This window comes from Procambarus clarkii, chromosome 18 (assembly GCF_040958095.1).
Source record: "Procambarus clarkii isolate CNS0578487 chromosome 18, FALCON_Pclarkii_2.0, whole genome shotgun sequence".
Taxonomy (NCBI): domain Eukaryota; kingdom Metazoa; phylum Arthropoda; class Malacostraca; order Decapoda; family Cambaridae; genus Procambarus; species Procambarus clarkii.
Genome location: NC_091167.1, coordinates 35,832,037 through 35,854,899, shown reverse-complemented (window position 1 = coordinate 35,854,899; position 22,863 = coordinate 35,832,037). Strand labels below are relative to the sequence as shown.

The 22,863-nt window shown below is 37.0% G+C and overlaps 1 protein-coding gene across 6 annotated transcripts in view; it reads right to left on the bottom strand.

The window, feature by feature from the left end:
* Nucleotides 1-7,230: 7,230 nt before the first annotated feature.
* The window catches only part of LOC123754415 (fat-like cadherin-related tumor suppressor homolog), a 669,154-nt gene continuing 653,521 nt past the window's right edge, over nucleotides 7,231-22,863 (bottom strand). For 4 of the 6 annotated variants that reach the window (XM_069326495.1, XM_069326498.1, XM_045736803.2 and 1 more), the window contains 3 exons: nucleotides 14,848-15,015; nucleotides 11,379-11,562; nucleotides 7,231-7,688 (listed from right to left, as the gene is read on the bottom strand). In XM_069326495.1, the coding sequence (XP_069182596.1) occupies nucleotides 7,292-7,688; nucleotides 11,379-11,562; nucleotides 14,848-15,015 (749 nt within the window). In that variant the 3' untranslated portion in view covers nucleotides 7,231-7,291. The remainder of the gene's footprint in view (nucleotides 7,689-11,378; nucleotides 11,563-14,847; nucleotides 15,016-22,863) is intronic. The other 2 variants (XM_069326496.1, XM_069326497.1) reach the window with 2 other exon arrangements.

The following is a 22,863-nucleotide window of genomic DNA, read 5'->3' as shown; positions in this document are numbered from 1 at the left end:
ACACAACTAGTGGGGCTCAGGTTACACAACTGGTCGGGCTCCGGTTAATAACTGGTCGGGCTCCGGTTAAATAACTGGTCGGGCTCCGGTTAAGTAACTGGTCGGGCTCCGGGGGTGTCACCTGAGTTTTGGGTTGTGCATAGTCGGGCTTCCGTTCGTGCATGGTTGTGATCCAGAGGTTGTTTGTTTGGTTCGTTCATGTTAGGCTTGCAGTTAGACAACTGGTCGGGCTCCGGTTACACAACTGGTCAAGCTTCGGTTACACAACTGGTCGGGCTCCGGTTACACAACTGGTCAAGCTTCGGTTACACAACTGGTCGGGCTCCGGTTACACAACTTGTCAGGTTCCGATTGCATTACTCCGGGGGTGTGACTTGTTGGACTTTGAGTTGTGCATGGTTGTGTAGGGTTCGGTGTTCAATGAACGAAAAGGACATGAGCAGTTTAAATTGCGAACGCATACCAACGAATAACGCTAGTATCTATATAACAAATTTATTGTCGTGTGGAATTGATTTAACTTCCAGACACGTTTTGTTTAATAAATATTAAAGATTTAATGGCTGTTTATGAAAGATATTATATAAATACACATTCTACTTCTTAATATCACCAATTAAATTTGCGACAATTTGAGCCATGAAATGCGACGACTGGATCACTGTGTACAGGAAGCTGATATGGCAGCAAACACTCTCCAGGCGACCATATATCTTGGATAAGTCGCTCCACACAATTGTCGCTTGGACCGTCGACTTCCTATGGCGTCACCTCTCATATTTACGTCTCATTTCGTTATGAAATTAGATTATTTCAGAGTAAAAATAGGTTTGATCATGTTCTACGTGTAGCACCAACATTATAGTAAGTAAATATACCATATTTCTTCATTACTTACGTAATGCTAGGACGATTTGTGTAGTTTTGGGCCGATTTGGGTAATTCTATGGACCGGTTGCATCTTGCGAACAGCTCCTCCTTGCCTGGGTGGGCGCCGATTTAGTATCTTTGTTTTCTCTGCTGAGATAACTAAACCTAGATCCTGACATGAGTCTAGTACAGAGTTAAGAGTGTTCTGCGTGTTCGCATACCCAGTGGTGTGTATCAGTATATCAGCATAGCTAATGATGTGTAAGTTGGGTTTGCTTGGTACAGAGTTTAACAGTGTGTTTACTAAGATATTAAATAAAGTAAGACTAAGGACACCTCCCTGCGGGGTACCTAGTTCAAAGTCTCCTGTTACACTCCTATGCCCCTGGAAAAATACAGATGACTTCCTGTTGGATAAGTAACCCCTGATCCAACAAAGAAGCCGACCACCAATATTCATTCTTGCAAGCTCACTCAAGATAACATGTCTATTTGCAATATCAAAGGCAGACTTGAGATCTAGGAAGGTGGTATATGACTTTTTAGTGTGCAGGGTAAGAAAGGTGGTGATGCAATGATGCACACTCCTTCCATGCATGAAGCCATATATCTGGGGGAATAGCATTGTTCTTGAGAATGAGAGAGAGAGAATGAGAATTTGAGTGACTTAATAATACAGGAAATAGAGAGGCAGGGTAATATGAAAGGAAAACTGATAAATTTAAAGAGATTAAGCCACTTGCAAACAAAGTGGCATTCCTGTTAATGCAATTACAAATTACTTGTTTGGACACAAGTGTGTTTCAGGGCAAAATTCAGGAAAAAAAATGGTCTAAGCATTTTGGTATAATTTGGCATATACTGTACTGATTTTACACAATATGAAGGTATCAAATTCAAATCTGCCAAATACCATTGTACATGTTTATTTCTTTGATCCTGAAAATGATAAAAATATGGCTGCATCTCCCAGAGATACTCATTTTGTAAATGGTTCCTTAGTTGCTGGAACTTATTACAGTTAAGTAGTGTCTGAATGTATCTGTTTGGTCATGATATACTGATGTAAGATGTGGGGGATGATGAGGAGAGATTGGGGTGGACAGGAGGAGGAAGAAGAGATGGTATGTGATGAAGGAGAGGGAAGATGATGGGGACTGGTGGAAAATGAGGGAAGAGTGAGAACGGGAAAGATGAGGGTGGGGGATATGGGAAGATGGGAAGAGATGGGGAAAGATGAAGGGAGAGGGATAGTGAGATTTTTAGGACAGAGGTGGGGGAGATGGAAATGTTCAGGAATTCGTCCCAGAGAGGCCAGGCCACGAGGGGAAACCTCACTTAGGGCTATTTTTGAGTCACTGATTCCTCTGTTTGTACCCTGGGCTGGGGACATTCTGTTGTGCTGGGGCATGATGGGATTCATGTTTGTTTATGCAACGTGCAACAGTCATCAGGTGTAGCCTAGTTGTATTGGCTGCACTAGGCTACTGTCTTCTGACTAGAAGCCTCAGTGTCTAGATATCCTGCTTGGCTAGCTTTCTTTTTCCTTGTGGGTATTTGGAGTAGTTGTTTCGACCTGTCGAACTAAAGTTCTGTGAGTTGTGCTCTCTGGGTCTCCACTTCGATTCACCTTCCAAGTCAAAGGCAAAGCAGAAGTTTTCAAGGCAACTACTGCTTTGAAAGCTTGGCTTGCTATGGTCATACGTTCACAGATTTGTGATCAGTTGAATGCTGCAATGGTGTTTAGGGACCCGGAATTGGAGTTGTTGTTGATCTCCACCTGGACTAAGTATGAACTCTCTTTTAAATGCCCTTATAGCTTCAAAGTATCCAAGGGCTACTGTACTTTGGAGGTTTCTAAAATTATTTAGAGTTCAGACAGGGTTTAGTTTGAGTAAATTTTTTTTAAATATTTCAACAAATTTTTTTACCTGCTTTTGAATTCACTTCCTACTAGGTCTAAAAATGTAATGTATTTCTGCATGGCTATTTTCCTGGTTTTCATTGTCTGTAATGTTCCATGCCATTCACAATGAAAATCTAGTCAATGAAATACACTACCTAAAAGAGAGGGGAGTTAATTTAATGGATAATACAATCCAGGTGTAGGAGACTGAAAGAAGGAAAGATTTGAAGGTGGGTAACTAGCCTAGAAAAGCTGAATTTGGTATCTAAGTAGAAGAGAGGTCCTTATGTGGCCAGGAGAATTTTTACCAAAAACTCATCAGGTATGTTTGAATGAATAGATGTGAATAGGGATCAGGTACCATTAATGTTTGTAGGCATAAGTTTTCTTTGCTTCATGGTATGTAAAGTTTTCTTGTTATTTTAATTGTTTTATAAACTGTCCAGCCTGATAGTATATGCTAGGTAACCATTGCCTTAATTTATAAAGTAACTCTACTGACTTCGTTTGCGAATTTGAAGTGGCCCAATCAAATTCAGAGGAGACAGAAGTAGATTTACAGATACTCCGTGACCATACTTCCAGCATGGCCAGCACCAGAGCAAAATCACTGGGGGGACAGCACCAGTACAGTGATTTAAATAATATTAGGATGGCTGTGGGATCTTTGGATTTGAACGTTCTCATAATCCATCCTATCATTTTCCTGGCTGCCACTATATTTGCTTGGTTATGTTTCACTAAATTTCTGGTTGTCAGTCATCATAATTCCCAGATATTTTACATGCTGCTTTCCTTGGATCTTTAAAAATGACATATCTGTTGTTGTGGTATGGATCTTAATGTCCTTTCAGACATACAGAAGATCCAGGGATCCAAATGAGAAACATACAATTAGTAACACACAATTCCTTTGGATAGAGTAGGAAATTTAGGATCTATGCTTTACCATCCAGAAATGGTACACAACATTTCACTTCAACTGATTTTTCAGGCATCCCTGTGTACAGGAGTCCTAACGTATGTGTGGAAAAAGGTTAACATAATTCCAATCTAAAATAGTGGCAGCAGGGAAGAACTCAATTATAGACCAGTATCATTGACAAGTGCAATAGTCAAAATATTGGAAAAAAAATAATTAAAACTAAATGGGTAGAACACCTGGAGATAAACAATAAAATATCAGATAGAGTTTGGTTTTTGATCTGGAAGATCCTGTGTATTGAATTTACTCAGTTTCTATGATCGAGCCACAAAGATTTTACAGGAAAGAGATGGTTGGGTTGACTGCATCTATCTGGACCTAAAAAAAGGCTTTCAACAGAGTTCCACATAAGAGGTAGTTACGTAAACTGGACCATATTGAAGGAGTGACAGTTAGGCTTCTAACATGGCTGAAAAATTTTCTAACAGAAAAATGAGGCCAATAATCAGAGGCAATGTATCAAACTGAAGAAATATCACCACACCACAGTGGCGTACCTCAGGGTTCAGTTCTTGCACTGGTAATTTTCATTGTTTACATAAATGATCTCTCAGATGGATTACAGAATTATATGAACATGTTTACATATGATGCTACAATAATAGGGAAGATAAGACACTTATATGATTGTCATGCCCTACAAGAATACCCGGACAAAATAAGTGTATGTGGAGCACCACTTGGCAAATGGAATTTATGTGAATAAATGCCATGTTATGGAATGTGGAATAGGAGAACATAGACCCTACACAACCTATAAATTATGTGAGAAATCTTTAAAGAATTTGGATCACCAGAGGACCACATAAAGAACATCATATGAGAAGCCTATGCTACACTTTCTAATTTCAGAATTGCTGTTAAATGCATGGATGGTGAAATACTAAAGAAATTGTTCACGACTTTGGTTAGACCAAAGCCGGAATATGCAGCAGTTGTATGGTGTCCATATCTTAAGCAGCACATCAACAAACTGGAAAAGGTGCAGATTTGCAACTAAATGGCTCCCAGAACTGAAGGGACAAGAGCTCCGAGGAGAGGTTAGAGGCATTAAATATGCCAAAACTAGAAGATAGAAGAAAAAGATGCGATATGATCACTATGTTCAAAATCGGGACTTGATAAATTTGATGGGAAAGAATTCCTGAGACCTGGAACTTCAAGAACAAGAGGTCATAGATTTAAACTAACTGTAGAAAGCTGCTGAAAAAAATATAAGAAAATTTACTTTCACAAACAGAGTGGTAGATGGTTGGAACAAGTTCAAAACCATCAGTAGTTTCAGAGTGTTATATGACAAAGAGTGCTGGGAAGACGGGACACCACGAGTGCAGCTTTCATTCTGTAACTACACTTAGGTAATTACAAGCCACCTTATTATGTTAAGGCTATCTCTGTGAGGCAAAACTGAAAAAGAGTAAACTTTTATTGGTGTGCAACATTTGTCATAGTTCTCATTTTTGCTTCAGACAGCTCATCATCATCATTTCACCTTTAATGTTAATAGTTGCAACTGTCTCACAGATGTATGTAAATGCAATACTGTGAACAATTTAAAGGGTTTAAAAGACACTAAAAATTAAAAGTTATTACAAGTTTATTTACAAAATTTGTATAAAACAATAGCTGCCATGGCAACCATTCATCCATAAAAGTTTTAATATAACCATTACTCCTGTATTAGTTCACAGTAAAAATATGAATTCCTCCTTTATAGAGTACAGCTATTATCACAATTACTTCGGTTAGTACAGTAACCTATCAGGAACGGAATGGTAAAGAGGATATGATAGCTGGAAAAATGGCAAAAAAACAGATTACACTGTATGTGGCATGACCAGCAACAACAAGCATCAATCAGTAACATTAATGTTAACTGTGACATTATATACCAGAAAATACATCAGATATTTAATTTACCAGCAACGATTTTCAAGTCATATTTGCAGGTCTCGTCACACACACACACTTAATTAAGTAAATTATGATATACCTGCATCTCCAATTACAATGCACATGTATATAACTGAATAAGTAACGACAAAAATGTATAAATAAAAGTTATATAGAGGAAGCCTTATTTGGGAAGCTGTTTGGAGATCTTTTTATTCAGGAATAGATTAATCATTGTTAATATACAAAAATTACATAATTATATTTCATACAAAATGCTCTTCAATTCCAGTTAATCTTAATAGTTGCAAGCAACATTCAGGACAGATAGGACACGGGCCAATATCATACTATAGAATATCAGACACATTTTACTTTGTCTCTCGTCAATGACCCGAATCTGTTCTGCTCTGTTCAAGGACACTTGTGGACACAAGAAAATGACTGCTGCCTTTGGCACACGATAGATTAAAAGGTGCACTAAACTGTTCTTGCATAAAAAAATAATTGTACTAAAAAGTTCTCTAAAAAAATGAACTGTATGGCTTTAGGGTTAACAGGAAATCAGAATAATGTTTTAATAGATGAAATGGATTTTCAGTGCCAAGTTGTAACTCAAATGATGACAAAAATGCTCAAAGATTGCAACATCTAATGCAGACTAGTCGATCATTCAGCCCTAAGCTGTGATTGATTGCATACCCAGAATTCTCACAGGCAGCATAACATACCTGAAAAATCTAACCCTGTTTGTTCACACTGCAAAAAAATATAAACATTCTGTGAAACACATTTTTTTTAGTTATATACATTGAATTTGTTTTATTTACACATTTATATACACAACACCTAAATGGCCCACTCACCTGTAGCAAATTACATCGTCTGCTAGCTATTGTTGCACTGTCCATTCCAGTAGCACCAAAGACCTTGAGAATCAACATACTCCAGGGTAACATTTTCAGGTGTTACTTCCTGGATGAGAAAAAATATCATATCCAGTGCTAGTAGGTCTAATGTACTGACACATCATACATAGGAATTCCTTGGTTTTCTTTCACTAAATAAAAAAATTGGCACTTTGTCCAAGGAATCACAATTCAGATTTACACGAAAATATCAGGACCATTCAGTCATTATATGAATTGATGAAGACCTTGGGATATTAGGCACACTGGAAGATATACATAAGTTATATGAACTCTTACTTAATCGGCATACAGGCACTAGGAAATGGCAGCTGAAATATAGACATAATCCTGTCACTTTTTTTGCCACTCACACTTAGTTTAATACACAGCATTTGTCCATCATTTTGGATTTATTTGAAATGTTTGCAGACTAAATTATTTGATTTTCAGTAAATATGCAATTATTACATTCATACCGTTTCATTTGTGCGCTTCAATCAAAACAATTCTTGCCAATTAATGCAATCAGTTCAGTTTTGAGATTTGCCAAAAAAAATTAGGGTATTTTATTATATATATATATATATATATATATATATATATATATATATATATATATATATATATATATATATATATATATATATATATATATATATAATATATATATATATATATATATATATTATAATATAATATGAATTGTACTAATGCTCATTAATATATTCATTTCTTTCCTTTATCATCATTTTCAAATTCGGAGTTTACTTCTGAGTCCTCAATATCACAGACATTATCCAGGTCTGATGCAGATGTATTTGAAGCTGCACCCCCCCAAAGGGAGGCTCCTTCCTCTTCATCCTCCATTCCAGAAATCACAGACATATCGCCTCCAAATTCACTAAAACGTTTCACAGTATCATGTCTGCGATTGCTACGAATTCGGTATGGGGAATAAGTAACACCATCTCGATCCTCGGGGAGATGACTGATTGGTGGAGGCCGGTAATTTACACTGTAAGGGTCATCAAGTGTGTTTAATAACTTGCTTCTTTCATCTTCTGTTTCTGTTTCACTGCCAATTTGATAATGTGGAAGGTATTGGTTGGGGTGAGTCTCGTATCTGTAGAAAGAAAATGTATGTGTTTGACGAAATGTGTTTGGGGGGGTATTAATACATTACACTGTGTCTCCCAAGTGTTTATAATTTGATTTAATTTTTTTAACTTGCTATAACTCTTTGTGGGAAGTATATAGAGTAAATTACCTGGCCTTAAATGCCCATTTTAATAGATAAATTAATAAATTAATGGCCTCAATAACCATCAAATTATATAAATAGTGCACTGCTATCATCCAATTTCTGTGTTTTTTAATTACCATGTATTGATAAATGTAATGCATTTTCCAATGAGTATCATTATTTTAATTGGATATCAAACATGCACCCTTTAAAATAATATGTCAGTTATCATTTCTTGTATCACCGTCTTTCTTGGCATACAATTAGAACTGTGATAAAAATACAATGACATTTTTCTTCAAAATGTGCTTAAATATCTGATTTATTGTCTTGTTACTTCAATACATATCCAAAGCAAAAAAAATAAATTGGAAATGCAGAAAATATTAATATTTAATAGTTAAAATACAACAGTAGGGTCTGGAAATGTATCCATTTTAGCTAGGCTCCAGTACACTGAATTGGCAGCAAAACAAGGCTCACAAGCTATTGTAATTTAATTAATTGCAAACTATGTTATTTGAGATCATAAATCTGCCTCACTGGACACAGAATTATGTAACTAATTCAGCCATTACACAAGCACAGTGCATAATAGATATTATTAACTAAGTTTTACTAATAAACTTTAATGTGAAAAGATTAATGTTACCCAGAAGCTAATTTACAATACAGGGCATGTATCGAAATATAAAGCTGGCAGTAGACTTTATTGGAAGACAAAGTTTCAGCTGCATGGGTTGCATCAAACTGATTATGCTATTGCAGACAAAATGTTGTCTACAAATATAGGTGACTCAACTTATTATCTATATTGTTGATAGCATAACTAAGTGGATGGAAACAGAAAGTAATGTGGAATGTAATAATGTGTTATTGTTCTGCAAGATATCAATGTTAAAATTTTGTTTACTTCAGCATTCCCTTTAAACATGTAAATATGCTTCTCCCACATTCAAACTAATTTGCTAAAAATATTATTTTTTCTATAAAGGTTGAACACTGTTACCTTAGAATAATTCTAGAAAATTAGCAGCACTAGAAACATTTATAAAAAGTATGAACAAGCAAGAAGAACAAATTAACAGTAAATGTGAGAGCTCATTAAAGAAGCTTATCAATTCAATGAAACCACGTTTACAATCAGTGAACACCCCAATAGTTAGAAATTATCCCTACAAGCAGCCACATTCTTCCCAGTAAAAGATCATCAATGATGACCAAGGCCAGGCAATCTACTTATCACCATGTTATTTCATGGGAGTTATGTAAGGGGGTTTACTTTGTATTAAGTGTGAGACAAGGTGGCAGAGGTGTTAAGACATGTAATGTTTCTACACACACACACAATCACACAATTGTTTTAAGTATGTACATGGTACGTATCTAGAAAATGTATACAGTAGATGAGAATGTGAATAAATTATGCTTAGTCTGAAGTACAGTTTTAAATCAGTCTAGTTTTCTAATCATGAATTATTTAAATTTGATTTTATCATATCAATACTGGGTACTTGAATTTAAGGCTCTGGAAGATGGAAACACTGTAAAGATTTATTAAATTCTTTTATCAATCTTTTTCAGATTATATGTATGTGGTATTTTTAATACCTAATTTTTTTAAATTCCTCATCAAAATCTTTTATTATTTAAGGCTAAATTAACAATGAATCTGCACTTATTAAGATTATTTAAATTTTGTTTAATCACATGATAATTGTGTACTTAAATTGAAGACATACAATATAAATGTAAAATACCTTTTGAATTATAAATTCATTGAAAGAGAAAGAACATTAAATACAAATACAAGTCTTACTGATCTAAATAATTAATAACAAAAGCATTCCACATGCAATAACCCATCAAAATAAAAGAAAGTACTACATGAAATGCTGTATACAAGTAGATTGACAGTAAAATAAGATAGTACAGTACTATTAAATGAAGTCAATACAAATGAGAGAGAAATCAAAACAAGAAAGTAGACTGTAATGATTGCATGATTAATCCTTTCTACAGGTGACAACTAAAATAGAATCAAAGACAATTTCACATTACAAAGGAAATGTTCTGTTTTAAATTTATAAGATGGATGGGAGGGAATTTTCAAGTGAGAGTGCTAAACCATTAGGACTATGTAGCACTTGGAAGGGGTCAGGATAAGGATTAGGGATGGGAATGGGGAGAGGAATGGTGCCCAACCACTTGGATGGTCGGGGATTGAACGCCGACCTGCATGAAGAGAGACTGTCACTCTACCATCTAGCCCAAGTGGTTGTACAGATGTACTGGTTGTATATAGTTATACAGTACTGTATAAAAAGTACGAGTGTGTGTGTATGTGTTATATGTGAATATTTATCCCCCACATTTAAGAATGTAGAATGAAAAGCAGTGAAGGTCAATTAAATATACCCACCCACTTGACGCATTTATGAAAGCACAAACCCACAAAACAAGACTAAAACTTCTTGGTATTAGTCAACTGGTCACTCAATGAGATGAAAGTTGCTGACCGGTAGAAGCTGGGGATGAGCTTTGGAAGAAAGCAAAGCGAGATTTCCAGTAACTGTTTACATTACTGATACTGCCAACTTTTTATTGGTAGTGGTGCTGACTAAGTTGTCAAATACAAGTTTGTAGTAAAAGACTGATTACCATTAGATGGCAATCAGCTTTTTATTTCGAGTACAGTATTGTTTGGATGAAGTTTTTGAGTACAGAGGAATGTACCAGCTGATAAAATCATTCTGGACTAGACTGAGAATTTTTCATAAATATATTCCTGCATCAGTATGATCCTGACCTGTGCTGGAGTTAGCAATGTTCCTGCAGAAGCAGGAATTTGCCTAAGGCAGCAACTGATGGCCTAGGCTTCCAAATAAGAGTATTAAATTGGCACTGTATACAAAAGAAACAACTTGTGTCTTAATACCAAGGCTTACAGAAAGGTCTTGAATATGTTGAGTTTAAACATTTTAAAAGCATGGTTAGCAAAAGAGGGGTGTATGCCAAAGTAGTCTAGTGCAGAGTAGGCTAACAAAAGAAAGTTATGAAAATGCAGTGATGCAGTGAGTGATACAGTTTAGAATGCCACTTGTCAGAATGATATGTCATGTTAAAAGGAGGAATATAATGAGGGATTAAGTTTCAATACGTGTACAAATTTGAGACTTTGAGATGATTGGTGATAGTGGTGAAGTGCATAACAGTGAGTGAGGGAAGGAGGACAAAGAAAAGGTTGTTAAATTGCACTAATACATGACAGTGAAGAGAACTCCATTTGTGCAGTTTGTTAAAGTAGCATGAACATTAAAATGTCCCTTTAAACTCCTTTTTCTCTAATACTTTCCTATCCTTTCCTGTTGGTACATATCCATACAATGAAAGTTGGAACTATATAATGATTAATTATTTGCAAGGAAAACCAATTTATTTTACTGTAGATGGTGCATATAGTGGTTCATGTAAAGAAAGTGAAAATTTATAGGCATTCCTAAACAGTTATGTGCAATCAAATACTACAATACTTATTTTAATAGTGTTTTGATGATTAGAAAACTTTACCTTTGGGGTTGTGGAGTAAACAATGAGGTGTCTGACTCAGCTCCAGCATCAGAATTAGGATCAAGAAGCTGGGAAGTGTCCAAATCAGGCCGAGATTCTAATTCAAACTCTGTATCACACTCGCTGATAAGCTCGTCAGCGGGCAAGGTCTCCATGTCACGGCCAGGATCTACAGGGCCCTCAACTGCAACAAAGAATAAACATGTTAAAGTTGAAATACAGTAGAGTGCTGTTACCACCCCTTGGCTTGTGCACCTTGAGAATGAGAGCAGGAGAGCAAGGGATCTCAGTCGAGTAACAGTCAAACCTCAATGCCTTATCAAAACGAGAGTCAAGTCCAAAAGTACAATACAGTACAATAATAACCAATAACTTGGTGTATGTAACAAGATTTAATCTGCTGCTCCATGTAGAACCATGAAATGGTGTCTAGGTGCTATTATTTTGGCTAACTGGTTGTCAATGAGGACTTGGGAGAATTTGAGTCTTCTACAGAGGTGTTAGGCCAAAAAGTTTATAAAAGACAATTACAGTATAAATAGAAGGATGGGTGTTTGGACAGATGGCTGGAAGGAAGAATAGGCAGGTAGCTAGTAGACAGTCAGATATGTCTTTCACAAATAAAAATACTGTACAGTGCTTTAAAACATTCATATTAAATAAATAATTCTTTACTAGTTGTTAAATTTCACCTACTTCTTACAGAGAAATTAAATGTACAGTTTAGATGACGATAAATTAACACATAAGCCAGCATAAGTTTTGACTAGCTAGGAGTGTTTTGGGTGCTCAGCCAAGAAGCAGCACAGGCAAATTTGAATCACTGGTCCATGTTGGTATTTGGGCAAGCAGTTAAAAGACTCTGAGAACATATGAATAGGTTAAAGAGGAGCATACCTGGAAAGAGAAATGACTGTTGGGTATGGGATAACTGTGGATACATTGAGGTATGGAGGTGATAATAAACATATTAGCTGTATGTCATGATGAGGTAAGAAGTTAAGATGGCAAGCAATTGGACAAAGGCAAAACTACATTCATGGGAAAAGGGTAATGGAGAAGATTGTGGGGAGAATAGGGGGATTAGTTGCTTAGTAGAACTGTGGGACAAGGGAGGGCAAAGATGGGTACAGAAATGAAGGGGGTAGTATAGATCAGATTTTACTGTGAAAATTATTATAAAGTTAAAAAGTTGTATGCAGGTTTATGAATTTAGAAAATCCCTCTAAATAAAGAGTATTTATGTTTTGGATATGGGGGTAAAAATTATTTGTATATAATTTTAATGTTGGGGTTGGCATAGAAGAGGGTTGTGCAATATCTCCATCTTTTTAATATATATATCAGTATCCTGTATGGATAGGTTACTTATGGGAGTGGAATGGACTCTATTAAGATAAATTACTTTTATGGACATACTACATTTGTAAGTAGATGATGCAGTGAACTTTTGCCAAGATGGAGGAGAAATTGCTAGAGATTGTGAATGAAATTGATAGTGATTACCAGCAAAGAAAGTTGAAGATCATTTATATAAAAAGGTGTTTGAGAGAAGGGAATGAGATACTGTAGATCTTGCAGATCTTGGTAGAGTGGAAAGACTCTAAGAACTGTGAATAAGGGAATACAGAATATGAACTGTAGAATAAAAATAGTAGGATTGGATATTGAAAGAGATAGCAAGTATTAAATATGTGGGAACAGAGTGAGATAAAAATAGCATAACAATAGCTGAATAGTATAATCAAAATAAGGGATATAAGTATGAAAGATAGTAAAAAAAAAAGTATATTACAGTACTCCCAGCTGACATATTGGTAAAACCTGGATACCGAAAGGGTTTAAGTGCTCAAGTGTACAAGCACTTGAAATTACCGTATTTACACTAGTTTTCCTACCAAGAAAAAATTTAGATGGGTATAGCAATGAGTAAGTATGAGATTTGGTATGAGTAAAATGGGTAAGGGAATAAAATGTAAGAGTGGAGTGAGTAAAGCACAATGTACTTAAGGAATATGGACATGTTAGCAGGATAGCTGAGAATCTTACAGCAAGAAGGATAGAGACAGGCAAACAATATCTCAGATGAGAAAAGCAGAACAATGTATGAAAGAGTAGAGAAGAGGGGATAGAGTTAAGACAGCTAAAGAGAATGAAAGGTTTGTGTGGTAAGTCTCCTGGAGAAATTTCAGCTGTAGCCACTGCTCGATAGGGGAAGGAAGGAAGGAAGAGTAAGGAAAGAAAAGAGTAAGTATCAGGAATATAATCTTGCAAAATTAAAGTACTTTACTCCTGCCTAGCTAATTATGATAGAATTAACTCTTCCTAATATGGCTTCAGACCCATATAAGTACCAACAATGTTGTAATAAATCAGCCCATGCTCTCGAGTTGCCACATCATAAAAATTATGTACTTTCAGTGTTTGAACCTAATCAAACCAATGGATCTACGAATAGAATCACAACAGCCTGTCAATTTTGTGGGCCACTATGATTTATAGTCCATCATATTTTGATGTTGGGAATTTATACATCAACAGTGTATAAATTGATACATGATAATACATATGATGTATTATCTGAGATGACAGGTTGAAAAAATATGCTTGGCTTGATCAGCTCTTGATAAAACTAAGAACTCGATAAGACTATTTGTTGACTTTTGAAAGGCTTTTGAAACTATTAACTATAGCTTTCTTTTTGATTTTGCATCACTATGGAATAGAGGTACACTCCAATACATTTGTTCTTCCTGTCGGTAAAAGGCACCTGGAGCATGCTTTGAGGGGGGGGGGGGTTTCGGGAGTTCTTCTAATCCCTGAACTCGGCCTGAGGACAGACTTGACAGTACTGTATCGTGCTCAACAGCATGTATATGTTTCTGTAAATAATGGTATTTACCACACTTCCAGTTAATTAACATTGGTGTTCCATAGAGTAGTATTCCTGTACTTGGTCCACTCCTCTCTCATATACATCAATGACCTACCAAATGTAACACAACACCTTAAGATAATTCTATTTGCTGATGACCTAAACTTTACTTGAAATCTTGTTCAAGATTAGTGCCTTATGAAAAAATATCAGTGCTGTACTATGTTCCAATACAATGTAATACAGTGACTGCGTGTCGGTAACTGTATGCTCGTAACTAAATAATGTTATTGCACTTTTTCTTTTTACTTTCATTTATATTACGAAAATCTAATTCTTGATATTACTATACAGTAAACATTAACAGAATGTTCAAATTAATATGTTTTCTCCTTTGAAAATGGCAGTTATATTTTGTCATTGATTCCATAAAAAGTGAGTTTTGTGCATTTCATGCTAATAACTGAGAAGATACTCTGGAAAACATTTCCAATTCAAATACTAACCAATGAATATCAGCACTAATGTTACCTTAAGTATGAATATTAAAGTTATGCTACTTCACACAAACCAAGGCTTTACAAAACAACCCACCTGGTGGCATCAAAGGCTGGTTTTTGGTTGGTTCCACTACTATAGATTCATTTGATTCATTGGAATGGTATGATGAAGAATCTCTCACTTCACCTCCAGGGACCTCCATGATGTTAGGAAGTGGATTCTGGGATGGTCGCGCCCAATCTGAGCAATCCCAGTGGTAGCCTGCCACCACATAGACACCAAACACATGTTAGTCACAACACAGTTCACATCAAAGTTAGCCTTCATCATCACATTTTTTTGTTAACAAGGAATTCTCCATTGTGGAATTAATTAAAACTGAAATATTCAAAACCCAATACATAACCCTGCATTCCCAGCAAGATCACGAATTTAATTTTAAGTTGTGAATTAAATGAGGGCTAACTGTACGACGAGCAAGTGTCCACTTCTTACATGCAAATACACTGGTTTGTTAAGTTTATAATCCTAGAAGTGCACAGGAGTTTCATTAAAGTCGTTCAACTTTAATCTGGTAGTGTTCGCTCTCGTCTATTAGCAGAAGTTAGTTTTAAATTTTTGGGTCAAGAGTGCAATGCAAAAGGGAAAGTAAGGTGCTCATATAAATGGATAATGTAAAGATAATGGTCACAAAAATATAAAATGAAGCCAACATTATAGAAGAAGTGTGTGTATCAAGTTATTTTCTGAACAGTGAGAGGTCATCTTGTTATTCCCAGTATGTTTAGAGGGAGTGTTGAAAAGTTTTGGAACCTAAATGTTGATAGAATTCTCTCTTATCCTACCCATTGCACCTCTTCTCTTCAACAGGGTAATTTTGCACTTCCTGACATGCCTCCTAGTCTTGTAAGAAGTTACTTCCGTGTGCAAATTTGAAATCAGTTCCCCTAATTTCCAAATGTAAATTATTATATATATATTTATCTCGCCTGCACTCTAGAGAATATAGCTTGAGAAATTTTAAATGGTCCCAATAATTCAGATGATTTATTGAATGGATTCAGGCAGTAAAAGATCTCTGCACATTTTCCAGGTCAGCAATTTCTCCAGCTTAGAATGGGGCTGTTATTGTTCCACCTTTGAGACCACTAGTGCATTAAAAACAAATCATTGGTTTGGCATCTCTTGTTTGAAAGGTTCTTGTTATCCAGTCTTATTTCTTACAGTTGTGACATACTTTATTATGTTCTTTGAAGGTCTTCCAACATGATTACGCACAAATATTTTGTTGCTTTCTCTTGCTTTCTTTCAATACAATGTAATGTGGATTTTGATTGCATTTTGTATGTAGTTTCCAAAATGACAGAAAACACAGCAGAGTACCCCAAAACCACTACCACCTTGCAAAACCAAGATGTATACCTACCAAAGGAACACCCCATGGACTAGGACAACTAAGGTAGGGCTAGCCACAAACTTATATATGAGAGCCAAGGTGACAGGAGCAATGCAAAAATCAAAGGGGGGAAGATGTTACAGAACAAACCCCCAAAAAACTATGAGGCTAGTAGCAATAAGAAACTACAGGACAAATAGACTACACCTGAAAGCCCCAGGGGAGAGGGGGGTGTTGGAAATTTCCAACACTTGGTTAATAATATTCAGTACATTAAGAAACTATTCTCGTACTGTTTTAATTTACTAATGCTACTAATAATAGATTGTTTAGTAATATTGAGTTTTAACTTAATAAGGCATGATATCATCTTATTTCCCAGAAATTCTAGTCGGGTGTTGCATCAACACACACATGACGAAAGGGAAAATATTTACATTCATGAGAATTGTATTAAGTTTGCCTTATTTCACATTCTTTAATGTGAATTATTATTTGATAACCCTATTACACGAATATACTCAGTGAATTCAAGCTGATAATATGTTTATATTCGAGTTAACAATATTGTTTATTAGCTGGTAATAATTCATGCAATTACAAATTGTTACTTCAGCACATTCACAGATGACTAAAATTTCTATCCAGCACTCTAATATCGCATAGAGTTTATCTAATCATTAAGAAATGAGAATTTATATATTGTAAAATAAGACCGATTAATTCTCTATAGTTTCTGATACATCTTATATCCATCAACTCGGGAAATTAAATAAAGCGTAGAAAATATTCTACCCGTCATAGCACGACTGCGCATGCACGAGCTACCCCGGGAAGAAGGAGGAGAGACTGGCAAGCGACACCATATTTAATAAGAGTATCTGAAAGCTGACCACACAATCATCTTCATAGAGAGCCGTCTGTGCACCTAGGGACGCCAACAAGACGAGGCAGCTTCATTACGTCACAGACACAGTGTCCAGCACATTAGTTTGTTCTTTTCTAGTTTTTTGTATTTGCATTAAATATTATAGATAAGACAGCGAGTCGTTATGATGCAAGCCCCCAATACCAAACTCGTAAGTCTCCTTCCCCTTAGCTATTCACATTAATTTTGAATACTGTACTTGAGGAATAATATATTCTCCAATAGATTTTACATGTGAATCATCTTTCAGCTGGAGAACAAATGCAATGGAGGCAATACCTTCATCGACGCTCACGTATTCCCAGAGTAGCCTGATGAAACATGTTTCAGACGACACTTATACAAGTTCACATAACGATTACTACTATTTCTGCCTACAGCTAAGCTGTCTTTGTAGTTTTTGTAGATAGATTGTAGCATTATTCATTGATTTCTGAATATCATGTTTTTGCATATCATTTATATATATGAATATTTAAATTAATGTATATTAGTATTTCATTATTTTATTATCTGAAATACTTTAAATTCTATTTACTTATTAAACCCCCCAAAGTCTGTGGAGGGATTTGGCTTTATAATTAATAGTAACTACAGTTCATTTATGATATACTAGTAGTACCCGGCCACGCGTTGCTGTGGCCCAGCAATGCATGGGCGTTGCGTTCAGGCGTCCGAACGCCGACTCCTTCAGTTGGCTCTGCAACTGAAGGAGTCGGCGTTGACCGTCCATTCCATGGACAGGGGAATGAACCTGGACAGGTCGTCCGCCAGGACGTTGGACACCCCCCGGACATGAACCGCCAGGAGAGCCAAACCAGCTGACAGGGAAGGAACCTGCACATAGAGCTGTACTGCACCAACATCCCGCAAAAGGGCAGGAACGAAGAGACACTCATTAAGATGCTCAAAATCGCCCTCTAGGTAAACCTGGACCACTGTCACCACCTGGCGCCACTCAAACGTGCGGGTCCGACAGAACAAGTCCCAATCATCCAACGAAAACAAGGGGCAGTCTGCAAACCAGGACGACCCGGGAACCTCATAACGCACCCAGTAAGGACACGATGATGCAAACGTGAACGAAGAAGGATCCATTATGGAGGCGTACTCCGGGTCACGTAGGAGGTAAGCTACGATAGCCGACCGCACCTCAGGTGGAGAGATGCGGGAAGGCGAAAACCTCCGGAAAGACGGAACTGAAGAATCCACAGGGACACGGAACCAAACCCCGGGGAGGAGCAGAACCCACGTCCAAATCATACGCAGAGGGGGGGAAAAGAAAACCCCACTCCTTGCAACAGTAAGCCCCGCTCAGAAGGACGGAAAATCCAGGTGGGGTCCAATGGAGCCCAAGGCCCAAAGATGTGCCAGAGGAGCAAAACATCCAAGGTGCGCTAAACCCACGGAGCTGAAAAGTTATGAGCATTTATTACAGGACTTCTCAATACTCTCAAAGGCTTGACAACTGATGAGAGGCCCTGGGTGATAGCCAAGAACTCTGCCAAACACCTATGAGAAGAGAGGCACAAAAGAATTACTAAAACATTGCTCTGAACAAACATCAATAGTTCCAAACAGCCAGAAAACAAGGCAGCCTCTCTGCATGGCTTATCGGACTCAGTTGTCTTCATCTTGGGCCCAGAAGGGATAAACCCTAGCAATGACCCTAGCAAACTTCAAAGCCCCCAGAAAAAAGTGACTAAAACCCTAAATTGACTCAAAGATTGTACCAGAGAAGGGGTGAAGTGGCCAGACAAACCACCCCAGAGAAAGGATGCCTGCTAATGCAAAATATGCCAGAAAGGAGGAGTAAGGAGTGCAGCTAGCAAATGAAGATGCAGCACCCATGATCCACCACCCACCAAAAAGGAAGGAACCAACTCAGGGGCACCAGAGCCTAATCAGTCTGCAATGCAACACAATAATCCCTGCACAGCAAGCAGCAACCACACATGAGGCAACATATATAAACAACAGAGATGAACAGACTCATCAACCAAGCAAACAAACTTGGCAGAAACCAAAGGGTGACAAACGGCAACCATCGAGGCCGAGGAACACCCAGAAATGCTACAAAATCAAGAAGCATAAAGTCTTCACGGGAATGAGACTTGTGTGGAAATTAGCAGGACTATAAATGAAACAAACTGGTAGAGAGGCTGGGCATTGGGATGCAATTGCAAAACTCAAAACCAACCCCTAACCTGAGAAAAAACTCGCACACAACACGCCCTTGGAAACGAGCAAACTGTGATGCACCTTAACCAGCAGATCTCAGAGGAGCCAAAGTGCATACACTACCCTAAGAGTGAACTCCTGAACTCTCTCAGGAAAGAGAACCCTGACCAAAGGCAGATGCAACACTAGTGGCAACCAGACAGGGCAACTCTGATCATATGAAACCAAGGCAAACAAGTGATCAAGGCATTTGCAACAGGTTGGCATGAAAAACATGCAAGGTACAAACATGAGCACAGATACCTGCTGAAATTTCAGGGTGCATCGTGAAGCACAAGCACACCAAATACGTGAATGATTGGGATATCTGCCCAGTTGCTGAGACTGCCATCTGGTGGCAAGGGAGTGGAGCTAACCAGTGGCTGAGCCTAGAGAACAAATGTGTCCATAGTTCAAATCAAGGTTCCAATTGTTGTCAAAGTGGTTAGTTATTTTAGTGTGCTCTACCTTGCTGTTGAGTTTTCCATTAAGTAATGTAGGATCTTGTGTCCTCACTCCTCTATTGAAGGGCCCAGACTCAAGTATCTGGAAGGGATTCTGGGAGTTCTTTTACTCCCTAAGCCTGGCCATGGTGTGGTACAAAGGTTTGAAGGATTTTAGGTAGGTGGCTTGGAGATACAAAGGTATCTCCTCATAGAAAAGAATGGCATTTTTATTATAGCAGTCATAATGGTGAAAACGTCTTAAACAAGAAGAAATGTGAAAGTTATATCAGGCCAGGTTATGAGGGACTGATGTGTGACTTTACAGTGATGAACTGAGATGGAAAGTAAAGGTTGTCTCATTCTTATACTGATGGAGTGAGGCATCAGAGTAACAGCTGAGAGAAAAACAATAAAATTAAGAGCAAAAGAAAAGAGTAGTAAGTAAAGTAAAATATTTTGTTGTTATAGGGAGATGTGAAGCATGGGAGGAGTTCAAGGTCTGATAGCAGTACATATATGAAAAGGTGAAAACAAAAATATTAGAGAATGAATGAGCAATAAGTGAAATGCAACTTAGCGTACATTTCTGTATTTCACTACGCTATCCAAGAGCAAATTTGCTGTACAATGTATATGCACAGCTTTTAAGGTGTAGAATGATGAAATTTGTCCTCACTCAACCAATATTCTTTTCATCACATTTATATATACTGTACATAATTTAATATATAGGCAGAGGGAGAAATTGCTTACTATTGCTCAATCTCTCTTCCTTGATAACATTAAGCATACAATATGCAGAAATCAGTATTCTTAGAATATACTTTATATGCATACTGTGCTAATAATACAGTAATTATTCTTGATATTTTGAAAAATTCAAAAGTTGAAGCAAATTAAATTTTGAGTCCTAATAAAAAGGTCATATTTGAGTCCTAATAAAAAGGCCCAAGACATACAATGAACATGACAATAAAAATGCTCTGAACACTCCTTTACTTAAGAGTTGTACTAGATTTAGTTGCAAAGAATGGAGGCAATCCGCATTCCAGGAAACCCAGAGGTAACTAGCTCAGAGATGGGACATAATGAGCTAGAACTACCTCCCCCCCCCCCTTCTTATATTCAGATATAGGTATGCACTGATAGATAAATGAACAAAGATGATCAAATGGAAGTGTAACCCAAGTACAATACAGATGTCATTGGCAGGGAAATCTTGGGAAGGTAATGAGACAAATATATAGTTCAACCTATCCATTCCTCCCTTCCTAGATGTCAGCACAGGAGATAGTGAAGGAAAATGCCTGTGAGGTGGTGAACTTCTGATGATCATGAGCATGGGTATAAGTTTGTGGCTGACCAAGCTTACCACACTGCACTGAAGCTGGTAGAGCCTGGCATTAGTAAAAGCAGTAACCAAAGGAAAGCACTAAACCAATATGGTTAAAGTACTCACCCTAATGGAACATTACAACTGCCAAGAACCTAGGTACAAGATTAATGAACAGTGATGGGATGCACCCTTCCAAACAAACAAGATAAAGCCAGAATGGGGGGGGAGGGGATAATTCCAACAGTGCATGAGCAACATGAATGCTCAAAAATGCATTACCAAATTTCACGAAAAGAGAACTACAGATATCCATGTTAAAGCTCACAAGAGGTGGCCCCACCAGAGCAACCTCCATAGGAAGCAAAAGTGTTGGGCATAAGCTACCTCTCGGTAAGCAGTCAAGCAAAGAAAGCCCTAAGAGGAAATGATACTGAAGGAGGTTAACAATGTAAGGTACATACTACCGTAATTCTTGCCAGGCCACTTTAAATGGCCAATGAAATAAGGCAAAAATGTGAATAAGGAGCAGTACCATCTTCTCTCCATAAAAATAGCAGTAGATCCAACAAAGAAACTCCACATGCAAAGATTTTCATAAAGTAAGATACTGTGTAACACCAATGATTGATCATCTGCATGAGGAGGAATGCAGGAAAAGAAGGTGGGTTGGGAGACCTGGGGTAAACTGTCCTTAACAAAAAAAAAAGTATCACTCAGCCAACAAAGTTAACCAGCAATGAGTTCCACAGGTTCAAGTCAAGACACAGAATTTAGCACAACAGCATTGTGATCATAGAACAGAGCAACAACACACACACACAATGAAACCCAAGATCACTCGGTTGTGAAGCAGCTGAACTAACCACTGCACTACAATCTTTCTCTAGTTCATAAATTAATCCACGCATCTGGGGGGTGTTTTAATTTGTATACACAGAATGAGAGAATACAGAATATGTTTAGAAAATCAACACCACTATCATCATTTTTGTTTCAGTAACATCCTTTAATGTGTTGGTCAGAGGTAATAAATTACAATGTCGGAAACCTATCTTCATAAGAACAATAAATGACTCCATGGCGTACTGTTTCAGAGAGCAGTCACATTTCTAGAATTGTATCTCCAGTACTAAATAAGGTACACTCATAGAGATTAGAAAGGTTTAGATATTTACGTGAATGCAATATCTGGCTGCATTCTGTATTCTGAATTGAGAATTTTTCAGTAAAACCCATAGTAACAGTATGAACCAGTAGGGACAGTGAAAAGTTCCCCCCTATGCTGATGCAGAATATCAACTTTTCATCCTTGTGCAAAATTCAAAGCAATAGTCAGTAGGGTCTTGAATTAGGAAGCAGCTGGGTATAATGTTCAGACAAGTGGTTTTTATATACAGTATAGTAATTGGAGTTTGATTACTTCTTTATAATATAAACTAAATTAATTTTATATTCTCCTCACACTATTAGCTGTATGTTAACAAAACCTACATATAAAAAACTTAGTCTACCGCTTTTATAACTTCATTAAATACCACAAATACTCCATTCCAAAATAATATACAGTAACTGATCTAACTATTTGTTTAAAAAGCACTTTGAAAATATTGCGAAACATAAATAAATTTATGAACGACAGTTAAAGCAAGAAATGTAAATAAATGGAAATACAAGTAAAGAAGCAGAAATATATAAAGGAAAAGGAGAAGAAATAAATACAAGAATGAGGAAACAGCAAAACGAAACATACGAGAGTGATATTGCAACATAAATGCAGCTAGAG